Genomic DNA, 20,151 nt, shown 5'->3' on the forward strand with positions numbered 1-20,151 from the left:
TGTCCTTATTCCAGTTTTTTAAATAGAAAATGAATTGATTTTTTTCAGATTAAGATATAGTGACAAGTCTCAGTACAATGGTGTTTGTGAAATCGAACCTTTTTTTTCTGGTTTCACTGTTCCTGCGTGGAGTCTATTTATTTGTATGTGATTTTCTTATTAACACAGCAAAATTAAAGGTTTATATTCTTACGGTTTCTGCCCACTCACTTGGACTGATACTACCTGCAGCCACCGTGTGGGAATTTTATTTTGAAAGGTCTTACCGGAAATGTTATAAAAAGTTATCCAGCTCGACCACAGTTTGTTAAGGCGCTGCCAACCGGTGTTTGGGGAGAAAGGGGTTAACGAGTAAGTATAAATCCTCCCTTACACAAACAGAGCGGCGGCCTGTGCTCGGACTGCACCGGCCTGATCCACTTCCTCTACACCAGCCCTCAGGGCCGGCACTGTACCGGAGACACGAGTCTGCAGCCCGGCTGCTCTCATTCCGTCCTTTCCCCTCCTCCCTGCGGAGACTTTCCAGGCTGGACATGCAAGGATGTACAGAAAAATAAGCAGCAGCAAAGGTCAGCGAGCCGGATCGATGCTCTTATCGGTGATAAAGTAAAACACCGACGCCAGAACAAAAAACCGCCTCTTCTTTGCATGAGCCCTGGCAGGAGTCGGTTCGGCTCCTTGGTCGTTCCCAGAGTCTCAGGATGAGGAAACCCAAAGTCATTCGGATGGTTTTCGCCTTGTTTCTGGGCTGTTTCATTATGGTCATCTTCTACTTTAACAGCAGTCTGAAGCCAGGTAAGCACAATTTATTTGTTGTTATTATTTATTTCATTTTTAACCTGCCTCCACCCCTTTTGCCTGGGTGGACAAATATTGTTACATTTAATTGCATTTATAGTTTTAAAAAATCAAATGTTCTCCTTTTTATATAGTATAACTAACTAAAAATAGAAATATTATATTATTATAAATGAATAAGAGCAAGTCTTCATTAAACTACATTAAATTAAGTCAAATATTACAATTCATTCCATTAATTATACCCCCCCCCTGCCAAAAAGTAGGCTATAAGCTTTAAGTCTTTCCCATTTATTAACAACAAAATACATTTTTAGCTCCAGCAGAGCTTGTAAATTGTGAAAACACAATTAAAGTTTCATAGAATTTAAATATTAAAGAGCCATAAGGAATAATTCTTCTTTAACAGTTCATATGTTTTTGTACACAGAATCCGTTCATTTAAAACATATTTTAGGCTATTACAAACAATTGTATATATGGTACCAAAAGGATTTCTACCGTGTTGTGTGGCTTGTTGGCTTGAGCTCAGGAGTTTACACTGCAGCAGATCAGCTGGTCTCATGTTTAAGTTTGCTTATGTTATGTCCACTTGTCTGAATAATCAAACCCACTCATGTCGTTTACTGTCACTATTGTTAGGGCATAGTGATGAGCCAGCACAGTTATCACTTGAATTGAAAAAAAAAAAAAGATGTATAAGTGATTAAGGGATTGGTGTCTGTCTTATTGAATATTTTCAGTCAGTCATCACAGTATGTCCTCCCTCTGTACCATCATGTCCGGTCCTCTCTCTCTCCACTCCCACCCTGTGTCTGTATTTCCCAGAGAGCCGCAGATCTTGTTCGAGGAACAGTTTCATTACCAAACTGATTAGCCGAGTGTTTCCTCTGCTACGTGGAGGAAGGCTGGGAGAAGTTGCAGCTGGCTGGTAGCGGGGTTGGCCCTCACTGAGATCTGTTTCCACCTCTTCCAGGGCCCTCTCTGCCACACACAATGGCCTCATTCAGACATGCCCAGTCGTATCATGGGCCAAAAAAGCATATATAGCCCATGCTGTGAGGAGGATTTTTAAGAGAGAGGTCAGTCAGTGCTGGATGTGTGTGATGCTGTCCACAGTTATTGGGACCAGCTGGAGGATTCCATATTATCATAACTCCGAGAAGTACTTGCTTGAAACGTGCTGCTACACTACTAAAGTACAATTTTTGGGGTCTATTGGAAGCATTCAGGGTTAAAGAGAAAACCTTGAGTCCCTTGAATGGTGGTACACTGTTCAGTCTGCCATGTTTGATGCATTCCAGGAGTGTTTGGTGGTGATGTTTCATTTACAGTAGCTGGCTGTGTGTGTGTGTGTGTGTGTGTGTGTGTGTGTGTGTGTGTGTGTGTGTGTGTGTGTGTGTGTGTCCCTTCCCTGTTCTAAAGAGTCCTTTCACACATCACTTTCGCTGGGATTTTGTTGGAGAAACTCTGACTTTATTTAGAAAAGCTGACTTTAAATGTGATATAATTTAAAGTCTGTTGTATCTGCACTGGAAATATCGCAACTTGTTAAACATTTGGCCATTGACAGTAGCTCATAAGGAGAGGGCTTCTTCACAGCAGACATTTAGACATAAGGAAAAACTGGAGTACGACATTAACAATGGCTGCATTGCATCCAGGCATGTCAGTGTCGATGTGATGTTGTACATGCTGGCTCACTGGGATTGCGGCTTAAATGGAAACTTGAATAGACACTTCAACAGAGCCATCATTGATGTTATTAGTTAAACCTGTGCTTTTACTGCTATGAAACTGTTTGTTGTGGAAACAGAGCAGTTCTGACAGAAAGTAGTGCAGCACTCGGCTAGAGGAACTTCATGACTCAGAACCCGGAGCTTCCCTTAATCCAAATGTTTTGAGAACTTGTAGACCAGAGGTGAGCAGGGATGCCCTGCTTTTCCACTCTATTTTACAAACTTGGAAGGATCGGATGTACATCATTGAGAAGGCGACGGCGGGATAGACATTGTCATTTTTTTATGTGCACTCTCTTGTTGGTCTTCATTCTAAAAAGTTGAAAAACTCCTTGTCCATATACACACAGAAGTCAAATGGTGGTTACTGCCATGTTGCTGTGTGTGTTGTCGTTGAAATATAATACCACATCTGTTTGACCAATCATAAGTGACGGCTGCTTGACCAGTCAGAGTCTTCCAAGCACCCCCACCCCCACCCCCAACCCCACCCCCACCCCCCAGAAAATACCTTGATCTTGATTTAGTACCACTTCTTGAAAGCTTCAGGATCTTGGCTCCACAGTGGGTGGAGGACAGTGGAAACAAAAGCAGAACCCAGGACAGCAGGTACAAGTTTAGTTGCAGGTGTGTATGTTCCTGTAGTGGAAAAGATCTAATAGTCACTACTTGTGGTTTGTGCTATGGCTACCATAGGTTGCTAACTATCAGTTAGCAAGATGGCACGTTCACTCACTTACCAGACATACAGTCAATGTTTTCCAACAGATTCTCATGTTAAAGCTCACTTAGGTTGAATTCTGTGTAAAAGCATCAGGTGGATTTATTTTGTCTCTGCAAGAAAATCTACTGATAAAGATGATTCCAAAGAAAATGACTGATATGTTTTCATGTTGATTTTAGTATTTTACTCGCTGTTTACATCAAGGCTGCAGTCGAAAAGTCTTTTTTTGCTTAGGAAGGTTCCTAACTGAGTGAAACGACCCAATGCTCAATGCTTCCATATATATCTCCTTTTGCATTGGAAACACTGGACATTGCTTTACAAAAGGAAAGGAGATAATGCCTTCCCATAATTCCTTGCTCCAACATTGGATTCTGTCAGCCCTTAGTGCCTATGAATTCTCCTTCACATCTTTCCTTGGCCTGATGACGTTGAAGAAAAGTGGCCAGGAAAGGAGATTATTTAGACTTTTCGGCCGCAGCCCAAGATAAGTGGCTGTGCTGTGAGTAGCATTGTTCATAGACTTAACTGTTTACTACACTTTATGTGTTCCTGGAGGATTCAAATGGAAAATTAGGACCAAATCATCCCTGGCCAACAACGGGTGGTTAACTTGAGAACCTCTGATTACCCACAAAGCAAACATAACAAACATGGCAACACGGGAGGAGGTTGTTATTAACCCTAAGATCAACAAAAATGGCAGTGGCAGCAACCTCTGTTGGTCTTTAAAACTCACAGCAGTCAGTGTTGCGGTTTATTTTTCTCCTGACTTCAAATCGTCATAGTCACTATGGTCACCTAGGCACTGTTGATGTGCTTGATTGTATCTTGTAGACTGGGTTAATTCATGATAATCAAGGGTTAATTTATGAGGAGGTCCTCCACAAAGATGCCCAGGATACGTAGGGTGAGATCATGCGTAAATAAAAGCAGGTATATATATATTTTTTCTTTACGTCTGAGAGGTAACCACTGTGTTTTGATGTCGCGTAGCTTGAATGCTCATTGAAGGCATCTCACGTTTCAGGCATTAAACCAGCCTGTCAGCTTTAAAGGATTTTTAAATTGCTTTCGGATAAACCTACACCGTCTCTCTCCTGCTCCATCTGGGGTAAAGGTCATATTGTTGGTTCAAATACTACATAAAGCTGCAAGAGAGCAGCCACATAACAAAGGAATGCACTGCCAAGTCAGAGCTACACAATGTAAAGCTGTCTTGTTTTTCAATTGTAGTCCTCTGCACGCAGGATACAGAGCGCTATTTTAAATTTAGGATAATTACATAGAGACAGTGGGTTCCCAGTACATGTCGTGTATGCTGCACTGTCATAGACTCAGAAGATGGAAATAGTGGTTTTACAGAAAATGAGACGCCTCCATCTACATTATTACAAGAAGCTTGGGTTTCAAAAAGCTGTTTCCAAAAAAAGATTTTTGTCACTTTTTTTGAAAATGACAGGAATCTTTAACTCTGTCTCAGAAGAAGTGACTTAGTAAGATAAGTGTTTCTTGCACTGTGTGGTGTCTTTACTACAAAAGCAGCTGCGGTTTCTCCATAAAGTTTACAAAGACGAGGAGGAGGAAGGCTGTGTGTTGCAGCACGGTCTGGAATGTGGTGTGTTAAAGCATTGTCAGGATCTTCTCCCATACGTCCCCCCTGGAAATAAGAGTATAGATTATGTTGTCAGGAACATTTACAGATACAGATGTGAGTTGATGGTTATCAGGTAGCAAGTTCTTGCTATTGAATTACAAGCAGAACCTGCGACCGCCTGGGCCTTGGGGTGGATGTGATTATCCCTGTACAGCAGAGGTATCCCCACCTCATACCTGCTGTGTCTGGGCTTGACTGGAGGCCATGAGAGCCATAAAAATGTAACTATTCAGCCCTCCATCTTCACTGGAACACCTGCGGTGCACTATACAAATTTGCTCCGAGGCGTCTTTGGATATAACTTGGACATCATGGCAGTGGAAGGCTTTAGGACGGAAAGAGTCATCTCATCTGATTAGTGCTTGTACCTTCATGAAGACTTGTGAATGTGACATTATCCAATTAAAAAAAACAGAATAAAACTCCCACAAAGGAACAGTGTGCGACCTTATCATATGATACCCGGCACAGTTGCCAGTTGAAATCAGTTCTGCCTCACAACGTCTGTCAGATCCTCGGCCGTCTGAGGGTATCTGGTGTCAGGCCGGGGGGGGGGGGGGGGGGGGGGGCTGCTGTTCCAGCCAGCTGCATATTCATGACACAGAGCTGCATGAGCTGATTATTCAGCAAATACTCTGGAACATGCTTTTTTTTTCTTTTTCTTTCATTTCATTAAGACCATCTGCCCTCAGAACTGATATCCTCAAGTGATTCAACTTGCTGGATTGCTCTTTTACTGGTGATATTGCTCAATAAGACCTCCCCTCTACAGAAATCTTTAGTTTTACTTGGTGTCTATGTGCTGCCACGTGGTAGCAAAAATAGTTTTTAGCCACACTAATCGCACTTGAATTGCCATTGGATGTGGTACAAAATATCTTTCATCTAGAGTCAAAAGTATCTATGCCCTGGCACAAAATGTGATACAGATATTCATGGTGCCCAGTTTTATCCCAGTGACTTAAGTGATCCTCTAACTTAAATTCCAGTGTCATTCCAGTGTTTTTTTCCAACTTCATTTCATGATTCATGAAAAATATCTGCAAGATTAGTGACATCCCCATTAGCCTCAGCTGTATTCTAAGTTTTGTGTCAGTTTGTATATGTTAGCATGGTACAGTGCCTAAGATGGTGAACATGGCAAACATTACATGCTAAACATCAGCCGGTTTAGCTTTGCCTTTGTCTGACATTGTCTTACATTAGCATTTATGACCAAATACCCACAAAAATAATATCAGCCTCTGCTGCACATTGTCTTTAGCAGTTGCTATCATATCGTATGATACAATATCTCGCATTTGGTGAAAAGAACTGTAGAAGTGTCAACTGACTGCTGGTAAAATGGCTGCAGAACCCCTACAGTTACATCATAATGAAATTCAGTATCAACAATAATAAAATCAGTTTAGCTAATTTCAAAGGAGCTATACACGGTTTGTTTCTGTCTGGTTTCACACTACCAATGCATAACACAACAAATATCGGTAAATCGAGCAATGGTGACCATGGTAACCATCTGGGAATAATCTGTGGAATTATGGGCCTGTCCTGTTCCTCCCCACTTGACAGAATAGGTCATCATGACAAACTTCATGTTAACCTTGTCATTATGAGCATGTTTGCTGACGTTAGCATTTACTTAAAGCACAACTGTGCTTACAGCCTCACAGAGCTGCCAGCCAGGCTGCAGACTCTGTCTCAGTCAGTGTTTTCTTATTCAGATTATGCAAAATCCTGGTTTTACATGAACGAAAATAGAGCATTCCAAAAACTGACCAGTATGCCCTGGTTGAAACGCATGAAAAGGCACGTGACAGAGCGCAGATTTAAAGCACTTGCAGTGGAGGGTGGCAGGCAATCAGCTCTCCAGTTAATGATTTTAACATTGGAGAGGATCCAGAGAAGCAGAGGACACAACTTTGGACATCTGCTCACCCAACAGCTGCATATTATGTCAGTGCACAACCTTTGATTTCCTGAAGTATTTTTATTTGTCACCCTTTGCAGAGAAATATTTGCAGTTACAAATATTTAAATGCAGGTGTGCTGGAAGATGCAACTGGATACCAAAGTGATCCAACTGCCGAGTGAGCCAACTAATGTGTCATCCCACAAATGCACATCAGACCCTCATAGCCCTATGTCTTTGAACAGGATCAGAAAGGCTCATCTCACATCTGCATACATTCTTCTTAAGACTCAATAAACAGACGCTACACCACACACATTCATCTGCTTTTGCACTAACACCCTTTAGACACACATTTGTGGCCTAAAAGGATTAGGCTTTCCCTTGTACAGTGTGTCTCTCAGTAAAGCTGCTCTTTGGCAGGAGAGGCCAAGGAGGCGGGGGCCCCAGTTTCCCCAGTGGGACCTAAACACAGAGCTCCGTTTATGGCCTGGACGGGAGGAACACACATCAGCCTTTCTATATTTTGCATTTCCTTAAGCCTCGGTTCTGTAAGAGCATGGAGGAATGCTGCAGAGTTTTGGGTCTAGACAGTGTTAAATCAACAGGACTACTCCTTCCTTTGAACAGTCCTTAGGTGGGGTTGGTGAATCTCCTCAGTGGAGGAATTTGAGCTAACAGCTGAGACAGTGTTTGCTTAGAATAGCACATGGTTTGAGTCCGTAGCTTTAGAGGCTGTGTGTATCTTTGTTGCAGTTTCTTTAACTTTTGGGGACGCTGCATTTCTTCTCCAAGTGGCAAAAATATAGGCCTACCTTTTTTGTCTTCACAGTGTACACTATCCCATTTTCTGCTTCCATTGATATCCAGCTGTTCAGCTTTAACGATTTAAAAGTATATTTTAATAATGTATTAAATATTTTCATCTGGTTTTTCTCATGAAAAATGTAGATTGTAAATTTCCTCACCTGCTGAGTGATACCATATTAGCAGAGGAGTGATGACACACAATGCACCCTTTCAGTGTGTGATCTCAGCTTGTTGCTGAAACCCTCACAGTCTGCCAGGTATTTGTCAGTTCCTAAATTATTTCAGACGTTACCTCTCCTGACTGGCGTTCCATTTTAAGAGGGGGGAAAAAAGATGGCTTTGGGAGTGGTCCGGTTGGAAATGTGTTCCTGACTCGCTGGTAGTTTCCATAAGGAAGTGGTAATGTGTTTAGAAAACAGGTCAAATAAATCAGTGTACTGTTGCTCTCCTCACCTTGGTAACTCAAGGCAAAGGAGAAAACCTCTCTTTGGCAGCCGCATCCAGCAGCATCTCCGACTCTGCTCATTGCAATAATGAGGCATAATTTAGCCTCTTGAGAAACAAGAGGATTATTCACGTGCAATGAAAATTAGCTAAAATTACAGTTTCCTCTATTATCATAATAAACATGACATCTTGCCAGCTTCCACATATTTTATGAATTATGTTCTCCAAAATTCATTATAACCAAAATCCACTTGTCTGTGACATAAGACCTTTGATTGAGCAGTAATACCAAGTTTTAGCTCATTAGCCGCACACTGTGAATGATTAACATTAAGACCCAGTCCACCAGCATTTAAAACAACAACTTAATCATAGCTGCAATTAGTGGATTTGCTTGCAAGGGCAAAGTAAATCCATGCAAAGTTTCCCTGCTGAATTCAACTTGTTCACCTTTTGGGGGGATGGAGAGCCCGAGTCCATAATGGAGGAAGCTATTGTAGCTTATTATATTGTAGCTGTGTTTCACCATTCACTTTATTTAACCTCCTCTGTTAAAGTAAAAACTTCCACAAGAGAGGAATGGTTTGAAGACCCCTATAACACAGGAGTCGTCGGTAGAAATATCTTTTCAATAAATTGTGATTATTGCGACCTTTTCAAATCAAATATTCTGATAAGATGTGTGGATGAATTTCACCATTTTCTGGTTTGACCAGTCCTTCATCCTTTTATATCACATACTCTAGAAAGTCATTCCTTGCTTTCTAGAATTAGTTCACGTACACTTAGTCCTCTTGCTTCTCGTTGGTTCAGTCTTCAAAAAGCCAAGTGTAAATGCATCCAAGAAACCTCTGCGACAGACTGAAATCACATTCTAGCCAGATATTGAGAAGGTGTTTCCAAGAGGGAGCAGCCAGAATCAGCCTGTAAAGACGATAAAACTTTGCTGGTTTCAGGAAACTGTCAAAATTTGAGAGATGACTGAATTCGGCAGTGGTGTCAAAACTAAAACTTGAATAAAAGCAGTTGGCAGATATGAATAGAATGTGATTTGTGTTGTGTCATACATAAAGCCAATGTCCTTTCAGGAACCAACTCTTGAACCTGTTATCCGTTTCCTTTAACATCAGTTACCCGCAGTATACAGTACGTGATCTGTGGTTGGTGGGTAATTTCAGCAAATCACAGCTACAGTCTTTGATAACTCAGACATTTCACTTGTAAGATCTACATTGTATCTTTCATATACTCAACTATATTTAGTGGTCATAACTACACATTCACTACTGTGCATGTCTCGTTGGCTGTCCCCATCGTGAGTGTGTCACTGGGTTTACAGCTCGTAAGCTGCTTGGCACCCATGACTGGGCTGATCACACCACAGTGAGGAAAAAGGCACACACACACAGAAACATGGTCACTTATGTGAGTCTTCCTCTCTTCTGAAGATTGCAGCTAATATGCTGCCAGTCTGTTGGTCCTCCATAACTTCTGCTTGTGTGTCACTGCATCATTTTTATGACATAATTTGGCTCTTGATTTAATGCTGAATTAATCCCATGCTTGAATTAAGGATTTAATGCCAAAGTCAATTAGCAGTGAATCCTTTGTATTTGTAATTGCAGTTGTAGACAGATGTTATTACTGCAATTGTGGATGTTAAAGACTGCATCAAAGCAGATTGGGATTTGGATTTAACAAATATGTTGAAGTTAATAGGATTTTTACATTAGTTTGAATGAACATGCATTGCTGAGACACACCTTGACCTTACTCCAGCAGTAACTAGCCTTTTCTCTCAGAGAGGAAACAGGTGTTCATTTTTATTGTTTATGTATTGACAAAGCTTGTCTCAGGAAAGTGTGTGTTCTAAGCGTTTTATAAATCTTGCCTCAAGCTAATGATTTTATTGTAAATCAAATAATGAAGTGGATATTATGACAGCCATTTCTACCTGTCTGTCAAGAGTCACATGTTGATCTATGAGCTATGCACACACCTGCTGAGACTGGCAGGATACTGTGAAGTGTTATTGACTCGAGGTGCACTGCCACTGTCCAGTAATACAGAGAGACAAGAAAAAGAGATGTTCAGATTTCAGGAATATGAGTCACATTTGATTAGTGTGGCAGAAATAGACCTGGAGGAGAGTCAGGCAATTTCCTGAAGTGTCTTGTTTTCATGGGGTTATCTCTTCATTACTTCATCATTTTGAAAAGAATTACTGTAATGAAGAGAAATAAAGATTATAAAACAGACAATCTTTATGACTGCAGACAAGCTCAAAGTGTGTTCAGAATGATTAATAACTACAGTGGTTAGTTTCTTATATCTTTGTCACATCAACAGTTTGTCAGTGTCATCGGTCTCAGTTACAATAAGCAAGCCACTGAGAGAAGGAGCATCTTTTCACTAGTAATGTAATTAGCCTGTCTCTGTCTGTTCATTATGAAGGTAGGGTACATGCAGCAGCTGACTGGAAACTGAAACATTAATGGTATTCATACGAATTAAACAAACAAGATATAACATGTTAGTGAGCTTCAGAGATGCTGGTGGGCAGATTTCTTCTCAAGCGTGCTGTTTTCCCCCGTTTCCAGTCCTTAGGCTACATCCACAAACTTAGCTAAAAGCTGTCGGCTCGTAGAATTTTTATTGTCTTCCTATATTTTTATATAGGACCATGTACCATGTTAAAAACAGTTATAACCATGCGGTGTACTTCCAGACAGCATAATAAATCTGGCCCATACTTAGGCCACGTGCATGTTGTTGTCTGGCGCGGTATACGCCAGATCCACGGCATGATTGTAAGATGCTACCTCCACATCTGGACCAACTCTGGCGCACGCACAGAAATCGTCTGGCTGTCAGTGAATACTTGAGGATAACAGCCAGACTCTGCCCAGATGTGGATGTATATGGGCCAGACTTGGGTTGAAGACCCAGCCATGTGTTCCTTTTTGCTATGGGGTTACCTAAAGCCTGTTTTCATCTCGAGGGGGGGGGGGCACAATATTGGGGCATAAAATAGAAAAAAACAAATAGACACTGGAATGTACATATTTTGCATATGTAGTACTGTAAAGATTTGAGTGTTATCCAAATGGAAGTCACTGCTCCTTGCCAAGACATTGTCTGTCACATTAACTCCCTCTAAATCACAAATTGTTGTTCTTACACTTTGGTCGTTGTACAGATTATACAAGTAAGGTATAAAACTTGCTGAGTGATAATTAGTGAGCTTTAGAGGTGCTGGCAGGTGGATTTAGTTTCAGGTCTTTATGTTAATCTAAGCTAAGCGTCTCCTGGCTTTAGCTCCGTATGTAGGATATGAGGGTAGTGTCGATCCTCTCATTTAACTTGAGAAACACTGTTAAATATTTTCTTCCTTACCTGTTTTGCATAATACTGTTAGATAGTTGTAGACGTCACATTTTGTTTCCAACTATTTAAGCTGAAGGTTGATTTCAGTAGGTTAAGGTTGACACCTCATTTCTGCCAATTGCCATCTCACTCGATTACAAAGCTGCAGCACCACATCGCCTCAAAGATCCTACAGACTCACTGTGGTTGAAATTGTAGGTTGAGGCAGTGAAACTGACCCTGTGCAGCCGGTGCAATCTGATGCTGGAGTGAAGACAAACAATAGCTCAAGCTTCCCAGCAATGCTCCTCAATATACCCAGACCTTTTCTAGGCTTCTCCTCCTGCTGCTCTTCAACCCACAGAGTTTTTCAAAAGTAACTTTTTAAATATAGAAAATTGTATGTTCTGAATTGCCAAAACCTTTTTTTATCTGCCATTACAAGAGCACTGGAGCAGATAAAGTTGTGGCAATAACAAACCAATAAAATTCACATTATGCCTGCAACATTTTTATTCTTGGTGTCACTGCAGTTTAATCTCTATGTTTCAACTTTTTTACATCTAGTATTAAAAGTGGTATTATACAGCACCCTCGTCTAGGCTTGGACACGGTTCTAAGCAAGATCTCCCTAAAACTTAAGACCAGAATTTCATAATAATAAGACACAATAAATGTATATATAAAAAAGGAAATACATATAACAATGTGTATCGTATTTCATGTTCTCTCTTTGTTGCATTTGTTTTTATTTATATTTATTTATTTTAAATCTTCCATACATGACCTGTAAAAAAGTAGCACAACACAGACCTCTGCTGTTCATCCACATGCTCGCTACGTTCCAGTCATACCTTTTGCATGCAACATGGCTAAATTAGCAACTTCAATCTTCACATATGACGCTGTCACAACTTACTCTGTAGCCATATTTCAAACCTACAGCTAGATACCTAAAAAAAAGATATGAACAATTGTGTCTTTTCTATCCAAAAACGGTACTTACTGTATTTTATGTGATGGCCAATGGATCCAGTTTGTGCTTGTGGATTTGGTGTATAAATATTAACATTTGTTAACCTTCAGTTGTTATTGTTTGTGTCTTTCCTCAGCCTCGGAGCCGGTCGGTGAAAGAAGCAGTGGGCAGAAGTCGAGGAGAAGTCCTCTACAGACACTTTATGGTGATGGTGACCAGGTCAGTCCTTTGTAACTACGACTCTCTAACTTTACTACAGACAATCTGTAATGCCACTCCTTATTAAGGCCAAGCCTGGACTCTTTCTGCACGAGTTACACATTTATTTGCAAGTATTTATTCAGGCTTAAATTTTTGGGCAAAATATCTGCATGTATTTGATTGCAAACTCAATTTGAGCTCAGATTGATACATTCAGACAAGCAGTCTTGGCAAAGGTAATGATGGATGGACAGTTTATGATCCTGATTTCTGGCACTGAAGCCTGGTACATTAGGACAGGGCAGGGAAAGGCCAAAACAATAACTGGCAGACAGTATTAACCACAAGCAAGCTTGGCCAGATGTTTAATGAAATGAAAATGAAATACAGTAGGGGTCTTAGTTTAAGATTTTATTGGAAAAGATATATCAGAAAAGTGTATTGAAGAGTGGCATGAGATTTGTTTGTGAGGGAGTTTGTGAACCATAATAAAAAGCCAAGCTAATTCAGGAAACCACGGTGTGTAGACGTAACATGCTGTTGCTGAAGAAAGCTGGAGCAATATGAATAAACTTAGAAACTTAAACTATAGCTAAACCAAACTGTCTCAACTCTAGACAAGTTTCCTGTTACAAACAATCCAGGATGCACGCGCAGAATAATGGTTTAAAAAAACGTCATGATTGTTTAAATAGGGTAAGGGTTAAAAGGAAAATTTATGTGCAGTCTTGTGCTTGCATTTTCAAAACGCACACCTGTTGTTGGCTGAAGCTAGCTAGCTTCCTAACTAAGATGGCATGTAGAATTCCAGTGAGAAAGGGCAGCTAGTAGCAACAATGACGCTAACAAAGGCTACATAAAGTTAGGTCTAAAGGAAGACATCGGCTGGCAGCACAGGTTGAACCACAGAAGCACAACAATAACTTTTAATGTTGATCTATAAATACGCTCTTTGTGCTCAGTAATCCGTCTACATTAATGTCACCTGACTCTTTTACAGTCACAGTTGTTGTCTACAAAGCGATTTTAGCTTAAATCAGTGAGAATGATTAAAAACAGCGGGTTGCGCTACGCAGCAGCTGAATAGTTATAGTCATAGATATTTTCCTGAACTTGTTACTGCTCCGTTAATATGTAGTGTAGTGTACTGGATGTGGTGTTGAGCTGCCTGGCTCACAAATGTCATCATCTGTACATGTCAAATTGAAACGTACTTGTTTTTTCTTATTTTTGTGGCAAACAGTGAACGGATACAATGACTTTATGATGTCAGACCAATAGATGCTTTAAACCCTGTTTTTCAGATCATATTTCATATATATGTAGCCCTGTCTAAAATCATTTATAGTACATAAATAGTTGTATAAAAGGGCCACATGTTCATAATACTAAAACTGGTTAAAAAAGTCTATGTATTGGATAAAATGTATAAATATCATATGTACAGTTAAAAAAGTTAAGCTATTTACAGTTTAAAAGGTAAAATGCATATAAAAAGGTCTGTTAGTCAAAATAAAAGGAAAGTTTGTTTGATATGAGAGTAAACAAGTGTAATCAGCCGTGCAACCTAACCTATCACCCATTTTATGTCAGTCATGTCATTTCTGTATTGTCATTGGATCTAAGCAAACTAGCAGCCAATCCAAGCCCTTCTTTTGGTTAGGAGCGGGATCAAGTAGTGCTGAGTAGAGTTGGGAACACTAGATGAGAGACAGAGGTATTGGTGTCCGGAGAACGTGGAGAAAGGCTTCGCGTGTGGAGAGCATTTAAGTTTTATCATCCGGGTCGACTAATCGTGGTCCTGATAATAACTTGTGTGTTATTTACTAAAGGTAAATAAGAGTGTGCCTTGCTTTCCGTGCTGTAACTAACTGTTGTAGTGTAAAAAGACATGATGTGTAACGCTATTTAGCGGCCTGCTGGTTAGCCTAGCCTATCATGTTAATGTGCCTTGATACCGTACTGTTTAGCGTAGCATTGTACTGCACAGGTTAACATTAATTCGCCTAGAAGTATTGTTTGGTATCGTGGCTCAACTGAGTAAATATGTTATTTACTAAAGGAGATGGATGCTGTGGAGAGAGAGAGGTTGGAGCGGTTTTCCCGGTCTTCCCAGTGGACGGTCCCTGCTGTTTTCTTCATGTGATTCTTCGTGTCTGTCTACTAACTGCTCAAACAAAGACTGCCATTGCCCCCTGTGACTGCCATCACCCCGTTTCCCCTGCTATCCCTCACTAACAACTCCTGTTGGATTCGTGAGTAATAACTGAACTGGTATGCACGTGCTTTTTTCTTTTGTTTCTGCTCATTTCTGAGTGAAGTGGCCATATAAGTTTTCGGTCTCACCGCACCCCAGCTTCAAGAAACAGGCCTGCAACAGGGTTAACTCTCATATTTGCTGGTGTATGGTTAAAGAGTGACTGTGTGTGTGTGTGTGTGGGGCCTACAGGTATGTTAATTGTGATTCTGTTAATTATAATTCATGCAACCTTTATTGAACGGGTATTTAAAATGTGAATAATTTCCTGTTATAAGGTATTTGAAAGGTTACCAAAAATTCATTTAATCTTATTTCTGTTATAAATAAATACCTGTTAGGGAATTTTGTATTTAAAGCAACAGTTGTGTGGTGTCCTTATTAATTTGGCAGAACAGAATTCTTATACATATTAGTTCAATAACGAACTCAGGCCCTGTCCCTTTGTACTCCACAATTCCTGATAAATTTGCATAGATACATGGGACTAGGGTTACATAAATGGAGGCACCGCTGGGATTGTTAATAATACAAATTGAATAGTTGATAATAAACAGTCACTGGACCCCACAACTTTAATAATACAGTTATACCGTGCTACAATAGTTATAATCATAGGAATAATGGCAAACCAAACGAGCAGTCCCTCACAACTGGAGCTAGTTAACTGGTGCAAAGGAGAGGTAGTAGATGTAAGACATGCCCTCCTAATATATGGAGTGCCTGAAGGGGTTTCAAAAGAGGAGATAGCGGAAACAGCAGAGACAATCAAAGCCCTGGGGAGAGTGGTAGTTAGGGGCAAAATGTTTCACCCCCAACAACAATCACTCATGGTGTTGTGTGAGTGTCGTGAAGTGATAGACCCCACCAAAATTCCCCCAGAGATAATGCCAATAAGTGGCGGAAGTGGCTGGAGAACAGTGTACTACACTGAGCCCCAGAATGATAAGTTTGAAGAGAAACTGCTCAGATTTCTGCAGGATGAGGGGAGAACCTTAGAGGATATCCAGGGTTTGTGTTCCCCCAGAGAAGTGAACAGCAACCCTGAAGCCATTATCCGTGCAGTTGGTGATATAATGGATAGAACAACTAAACAGCCTGATAGCCACTCTTACAGACGTTTAAGGACATTTTCAGGGGTCAGTCCCACCCCAGCTGGAGAGGAATCCTTGGACATCTGGCTGGAGCAGGCAACACACCTAGTGGATGAAGGTGAGTGCTCCGACAAAGAGAAACGACGGCGGATACTGGAAAGTCTTAAAGGGCCCGCTTTGGAGATCATTCAAGCGGTGCGTATGACTCAATCTGATGCTAGCCCCCAGGATTATATAGAGGCTATAGAGAGTATCTTTGGTACAGTAGAGTCAGGAGAAGAACTCTATATGTCGTTCAGAGCCCTTCACCAACAGCCTGGTGAGTGTCTGTCTGCGTTCCTGCGAAGAGTAGAGAGGTCACTTGTCAAAGTTGTGCAGAGAGGTGGTTTAGCTGTTAGCAATGCTAACAAAGCTCGAGTAGAGCAACTTATCAAAGGATCCACCTCTGATCTCATGTTGCTTCAGTTGAAACTTAGGGAGCGGAGAGATAACCCCCCTACATTCCTACGCCTGCTACGAGAAGTGATTGAAGAGGAAAGCTGCCAGTCAGCTAGACAAAGTCAAGTAGCACCCCTGCGTCATCAGCGTGTACGCAACATTCAGGCAGAAAAAGAGAAAGAACCTGAATCAGCCTCTCGGAGTGAACTACAAGCTCAGATTCAAGGGTTGAGAGCCCAGTTAGAGGAAAGAAACAACCCACAGCCTAAATTGTCATCTGATTGTCCTTGCAAGGGTCCAAAAGAAAGGAAGAAACAGGATACTGAAACACAGAGTGAACTACAGTCACTGAAGAAACAAGTGAAAGCACTAGAAAGCAAAATGAGTGTAATGGCAGTGAAATACACATCAGACTCTCAGCGAGAAAACATGACACAGCCCCATCAATACAAAACAACTCCCAGTCACAAGCCTGCTCCTTTCAAAGGGTCCTCTCCCAATGACCCTGATGGATATTTCTGTTACAAGTGTGGAGAAAATGGTCACATAGCTACCAGATGTACTGCGCCAGAGAATCCACAGAAGGTCATAAGAAAACTCATACGTCTTGTGCGAGGAGTGCCTGACCCCACCAAAGAGAACCCAAAGCCCACCGCAGAAGAGCAGTGTGTGGCTAGAATCAACAAGGTTGAAGTTCCAGAAAACGACACTGACCTACCTGAGGGTCTTGTGGGTCCTTCATTTATTCACACTATTAAAGTCAATGATGTGTCCTGCGACGCTCTCATCGACAGTGGGTCTAATGTGACGATCATTTTCGAAAGTTGGTATAACGAGCACTTGTCGGAGGTCCCCATAACTTCAATCTCTAATCTGGGACTCTGGGGCCTTGCTGATACAGCATTTCCCTACAAAGGTTATGTTGTGGTAGAGATGGAGTTTACCGAGGAGATCACTGGTGTGTCAGGGCATATAGAAGTACTCGCCTTGATTTGTCGTGAGCCAAAATACCAACAGCAAGCCCCTGTGCTAGTCGGCACTAACACATCTCTGTTCCGCCGCTTATGGGAGCTGGTGAAGATAAAGGGCGACAAGAACACTGTCCATTCCATGAGAATTCAGTCTGTGTATGCCCCAGTCAGAGCACATGAGGAGCTAGTAAAAGATGAGCTTGCAAAGGATGAAGTATTGGGACAGATAAAGTGGAAAGGACCCGGTCCGCTCTCTATCGCTCCAGGTACAAAGTATTATGCAACCTGTAAAGTAGACAGACAGAATGTCCCCTCCAAAGGTCTTGTGTTGATTGATACACCAACTGCACAGTCACTCCCAGCCGGCGTGCTGGTACAGCCAGGTGTGCTTCCAGGTGCTGATATTGACAGCAACAGTTTTACTGTCCTCCTGCAGAATGAGTCCAAAAAGGCAACCTCCATACCAGTGGGAACTGTCATTGCCGAGATGTATGCTGTGGACACAGTTACCTCAATCCAACCATCTGACCTCAAAGCTGAGACTATAGACCCGAACCTTTTCGATTTTGGAGATTCCCCTATCTCCGAGGAATGGGAGAGCCGGCTTCGGCAGAAGTTGGCTGAAAGGCGGAACGTCTTCTCACTGCAGGAATGGGATGTTGGTTTGGCAAAAGGGGTCAAACACCACATACGTTTGCATGATACCAGACCCTTCAGGGAAAGGTCAAGGAGAATAGCCCCTGCAGACATTGACGACGTGAGGCGGCACATACAACAGCTGTTGGCCGCTGGAATTATAACAGAGTCCCGTAGCCCCTATGCTTCCCCAATCGTCGTAGTCCGAAAAAAAAATGGGACCATAAGAATCTGTATTGACTACAGAACACTGAACAGTCGAACCACACCGGACCAGTACACAATGCCACGCATTGATGATGCCCTGGACTCCTTGTCAGGCAGCCATTGGTTCTCTGTATTAGATCTGCGTAGTGGCTACTACCAGATTGAGATGGTTGAGGAGGACAAAGAAAAGACTGCGTTCATCTGTCCTCTCGGGTTCTATCAGTTTGAACGTATGCCACAGGGAATCACTGGAGCTCCTGCAACGTTTCAACGCTTGATGGAGAAAGCTGTCGGTGACATGCATCTCCTAGAGGTCGTCGTGTACTTGGATGATATTATTGTCTTTGGCAAAACGCTTGAAGAGCATGAGCAACGTCTACTTAAGGTGCTGGATAGACTAGAGGAGATCGGTTTGAAGGTGTCCATAGACAAATGTCAGTTCTGTCAGCCTAAAGTGAAGTATGTGGGACATATTGTTTCTGCAAACGGCATATCCACTGATCCGGAGAAGGTGGAAGTGGTGAAGCACTGGAAAGCGCCCACTCACCTGAAACCTCTCAAGTCATTCCTCGGATTCTGCAGTTATTATCGGAGGTTTATTGCAAACTATTCCGCCATCGTCCGTCCCCTCTCCGAGCTCACCAAGGGTTACGCACCCACGTGGCAGGATCCGAAGACCAAAAGGAGTGTGGATCCTTGCAAAGTCTACTTTAAACCATCAGAGCCTTTTGGAGAGCGGTGGACTCAAGCCTGCCAGGATGCTGTTGAGAGAATTCGTGACTGCCTGATAAATGCCCCAGTGTTGGCATTCGCTGACCCCACTAAAACTTACATCTTGCATGTGGACGCCAGTATGAATGGCCTTGGTGCTGTTCTGAACCAGGAATATCCTGAGGGTCTCAGACCAGTAGCTTTTGCGAGTCGCAAGCTGAAAGATTCAGAGCACAACTATCCAGTCCACCAATTGGAATTCCTGGCACTAAAGTGGGCTGTCGTGGATAAATATCATGATTACTTGTATGGTGCAAAGTTCATTGTAAGAACGGACAATAACCCATTAACGTATGTGCTGACCTCAGCCAAGCTCAGTGCAGTAGGACACCGCTGGCTCGCTGCTCTTGCCACATATGACTTCACCATCCAGTATCGTCCTGGGCGACACAATATTGACGCTGACTTGCTTTCTCGACAGTATGCACCAGAGGAGGTTAAAGAGTGGGCTAGTGTCCCACCTGCGGGCATTAAAGCCCTATGCAAACGAGCCTGCATCCGAGAAGACACGGTTGTACCGGACAGATTTGTGGATCAGCTTGGAGCTCCTGACACAGCAGTACCAGAAGCTTATGTATTCCCCGTAAACCTTAGTATAACAAATCTTGATCAACTGACCCCAAAAGATATCCAGACATCACAGGATATGGACCCAACCATTGGACCATTAAAGAGAGCAATCGAGAACAGTAAAGGATTTACTCGCTCGAAAAGTGACTCGCCAGAGACTGTTTTGCTCCTCCGTGAAAGCAGTAAACTGGAGTCAAGGGATGGATTGCTCTACCGAGTAAAGGAAAAAACCTGTGGAAAACAGATCAGGCAGCTTGTCTTGCCATCCAGATACCGACCTATGGTGCTAAGATCTTTACATGATGAGTGTGGACACATGGGAGTGGATAGAACCACTGAAATGATTCGAGACAGATTCTACTGGCCGCGCATGACAGCTGAGGTGGAGCAGTACATTCGAACCTGTGGAAGATGTATCTCCAGAAAGACTCTCCCTCAGCGTGCCGCGCCCTTGAATCAAATAACCAGCAATGGCCCCTTAGATCTAGTCTGTATTGACTTCTTACAGATAGAGCCTGATTCCAAAGGTGTTGCTAACGTGTTGGTGGTGACGGATCACTACACACGTTATGCACAG

At 42.1% G+C, this 20,151-nt stretch overlaps 1 protein-coding gene across 1 annotated transcript in view; it reads left to right on the forward strand.

Annotated features, from left to right (window-relative positions):
- The first annotated feature begins 273 nt into the window (after nucleotides 1–273).
- The window catches only part of LOC130182165 (carbohydrate sulfotransferase 11-like), a 32,675-nt gene continuing 12,797 nt past the window's right edge, over nucleotides 274–20,151 (forward strand). Inside the window, exons 1-2 of the mRNA XM_056396834.1 lie at nucleotides 274–795; nucleotides 12,566–12,648. Of these exons, the coding sequence (XP_056252809.1) occupies nucleotides 702–795; nucleotides 12,566–12,648 (177 nt within the window). The 5' untranslated portion in view covers nucleotides 274–701. The remainder of the gene's footprint in view (nucleotides 796–12,565; nucleotides 12,649–20,151) is intronic.

Source organism: Seriola aureovittata, chromosome 2, assembly GCF_021018895.1.
Source record: "Seriola aureovittata isolate HTS-2021-v1 ecotype China chromosome 2, ASM2101889v1, whole genome shotgun sequence".
In the NCBI taxonomy this organism is placed as follows: Eukaryota; Metazoa; Chordata; class Actinopteri; order Carangiformes; family Carangidae; genus Seriola; species Seriola aureovittata.